Below are 2,652 nucleotides of genomic sequence, written 5' to 3'. Positions count from 1 at the left end.
AACGGATGCGTCTGGTTCAATCAGGAACGCTGTAGCACATCTGGAAGTGCCACAAACAGATATGACTTTATACCTCAGCTGCTGACAACGTAATAAACTGTTGCCGCCGCGTTAAACGGATGCATCTGGTTCAATCAGGAATGCTATAGCACATCTGGAAGCGCCTCCTCTTTGAGCTAAAGGTCGAGCGCGGTTCCGACCCAAGATATCAAAATTAACGCGTATCAACGGCTACCCGAAGTGAGGATCGGCTATTCAAGCTGGCATGTTGATTTAAGAACGCTTTCACATGCCACTCACCGGACCCACACCATCCCACAAGTCAGCACACACCAAGTTTAAATGCACCAACTACGCTTCTTGGTCGTATTCCCACTTCAACATATAGCGCAAATTCAAGGCACAACCCAAGGGTCAAGCTCCTAACATCAAACTCTGCACAGGTTTGAATCACTACCATGCTGCACTATCGACACAAACAGTCTCAACGTCAACACTTCGATCGCAATTGGTATCGGATAACTCAGTATCAAGCTCGTATTAACGGCTACGGCAATAGTACTGTCTATATCAAATCACTCGACAGGTGCTCCCAATGCCCAACGTTGATCTTAACCCTTGTGTCTACCTTAGTAAGGTTTATCAGAGAACATGCGAAGCCGCTGCTTTGAAATACTACTACCAATCACGGAGAGGTGATGATCCAAAAAGCGACATTGATTCTGGCCTTTAGGCCCAAGCTCAGCACCGAAGATGTATCAGAAATACACAGTATCGAGTTTCAGTTATCCAGCAGATAAACGTGCGAATATCCATATATACGTAATCTATAAATTGATGTCTCCATATCCAAAAGGAAAATTTGAATATAAAATAACCCAGTGGGATTAGTGTAGTGCTTCTTTTTTTAATCAAAGGCTCTATTACCTTAGAGAAAGACTGATTTACAGAGTGCTTACAGCTTAGTGTGGGGGGTTCTAGACGTAACAAATTTCCCCTTGATTTCCAATAGCTATTGCACCGTATGTGATTGCGGTATAGTCATTACAGGAGATTTTTCAAAACAAAATTAACAGCGGCTTAATTACAGCAACATTAGGAGTTGGGCTTAAGTACATAGTTGGCTTCTTGCTTTTGATTTTGTACTCCGGCTTATGGTTTTCTTCCTCTTCACTTTAGCAATTTTCGCTTTCAACACAGCATGCAAATTGCAGCTGTCTTTTGCCGGATCACATTACTGTCGGCAGGCAATATCTACGACACAATTTTTTAAAGCTCACCCTGTCGTGCGTGTGAATATAGAAAATATCTGGGCCAAATTTTACGTTATCGCTGTAACAGTGGTATTAGCGATATCGATCGCTGTTCATCACGGGCTGAAGTCTTTTCGGAATCGATTTTGCTAGAAGTGAGACAAACATAATTTACAATCCGTCACTGTGCTTAGAGCTTTTGTGAAGTATTCCACAACTGCAGCCTGTCTCTTCTCCCACTTCAATAACTATATTTGGCCAAGTTGGTCAATAGTACTGTGCTACTTTTTATATTGCAGCTGTCGATGACGTGCTGAATCCATGGTCACTTGGTTTAAGATATCCGGAGATATAGACTTATAGGTAGACATACGGTAGGCCTACACAAGTCTTTTAAGGGAATTGGACAAGCTGCGCAGCAAAGATACTACGACATTGAACACAGATGAAAGGAGATCGTCACGCGTAGATCTTTCAGGGTGACAGCGCACTCTGCTTTATCTAGACAAATACTAAAACCTCCAGGATACTGGCATGCATCTCCATCAACCCACCTTAAAAAGTAAAGCGGGTAATCTCTGCGTCAGTCACATGCAATTTGCTACATCACGACCCTTGAAGATCTGCCGCATTTCACCTGCGCTATCATGGTAATTAACGTTTTGGAGATGATAGCTGACTAAATCAGTACAATTGACGCGAGCACCTGCCGCTGCCCACGACGTCAATAATAGTGAGCATTCCAGTCATCGCAGTATACCAGTACATTTACATCTTGTGAGCCCATATACGGCGATCCGTCAAAGCGGAGAAGTTTAGTTTGGTCGTAAAGTAGGACAGAGGCTAAAATGAGACCATTTTTCACTTAGTCACGAAGCTTGATCTAAATTTAAGCTTTTCCAAGAAATGAAAACACAAACTTTGCTTGAGGCTCGAATTGGTATTCGTGAACAGAATCTTGTTTTGTGTTCCTCATATGATTTATCACCCAACCTGATTACGGCGGAGCAATGCAGTATTTCTTACGGACAGACTGAATTACGACGGCATGCATACGGCAACGCTACGGCAAAGCCTTAAAATTTTAACAACAACCTTTGCTTGAGGCTCAAATGGTATTCGTGAACACAGAATCTTGCTCCGTGCTCCTCATATGATATATTTCACTCTATCTGAATACGGCGGAGCACTGCAGTACTTCTTACGGACAGACTGAAATACGACGGCATAGATACGGCAACGTTACGACGAAGTCTTAAAATGTTGTTAGCAGATAACAAAAGGTTACTTTTGGCCTTGTAATTTCAGCCTTGAACAAATACTTCTGCAAACTGGATCATAGTTTTGAGTTTCGATGGCTGTCGGAGGTGGATCCAAAAACTGTTCTGTATACACATAC

The 2,652-nt window shown here is 42.6% G+C and overlaps 1 protein-coding gene across 1 annotated transcript; it reads left to right on the top strand.

The window, feature by feature from the left end:
• Positions 1 to 595: 595 nt before the first annotated feature.
• PHALS_07390 (uncharacterized protein) lies at positions 596 to 1,406 on the top strand (the record flags this gene model as incomplete). Its single annotated transcript, XM_024720848.1, has 2 exons — positions 596 to 637; positions 1,248 to 1,406. 2 exons carry the CDS (start codon positions 596 to 598, stop codon positions 1,404 to 1,406), a joined length of 201 nt encoding a protein of 66 aa, XP_024586006.1.
• Positions 1,407 to 2,652: the final 1,246 nt, after the last annotated feature.

This window comes from Plasmopara halstedii, assembly GCF_900000015.1.
Source record: "Plasmopara halstedii genome assembly, contig: Scaffold_3109, whole genome shotgun sequence".
NCBI lineage: Eukaryota > Oomycota > Peronosporomycetes > Peronosporales > Peronosporaceae > Plasmopara > Plasmopara halstedii.
The sequence above is the reverse complement of the archived record's forward strand: the minus strand, read 5'-3'. Positions and strand labels throughout refer to the sequence as shown.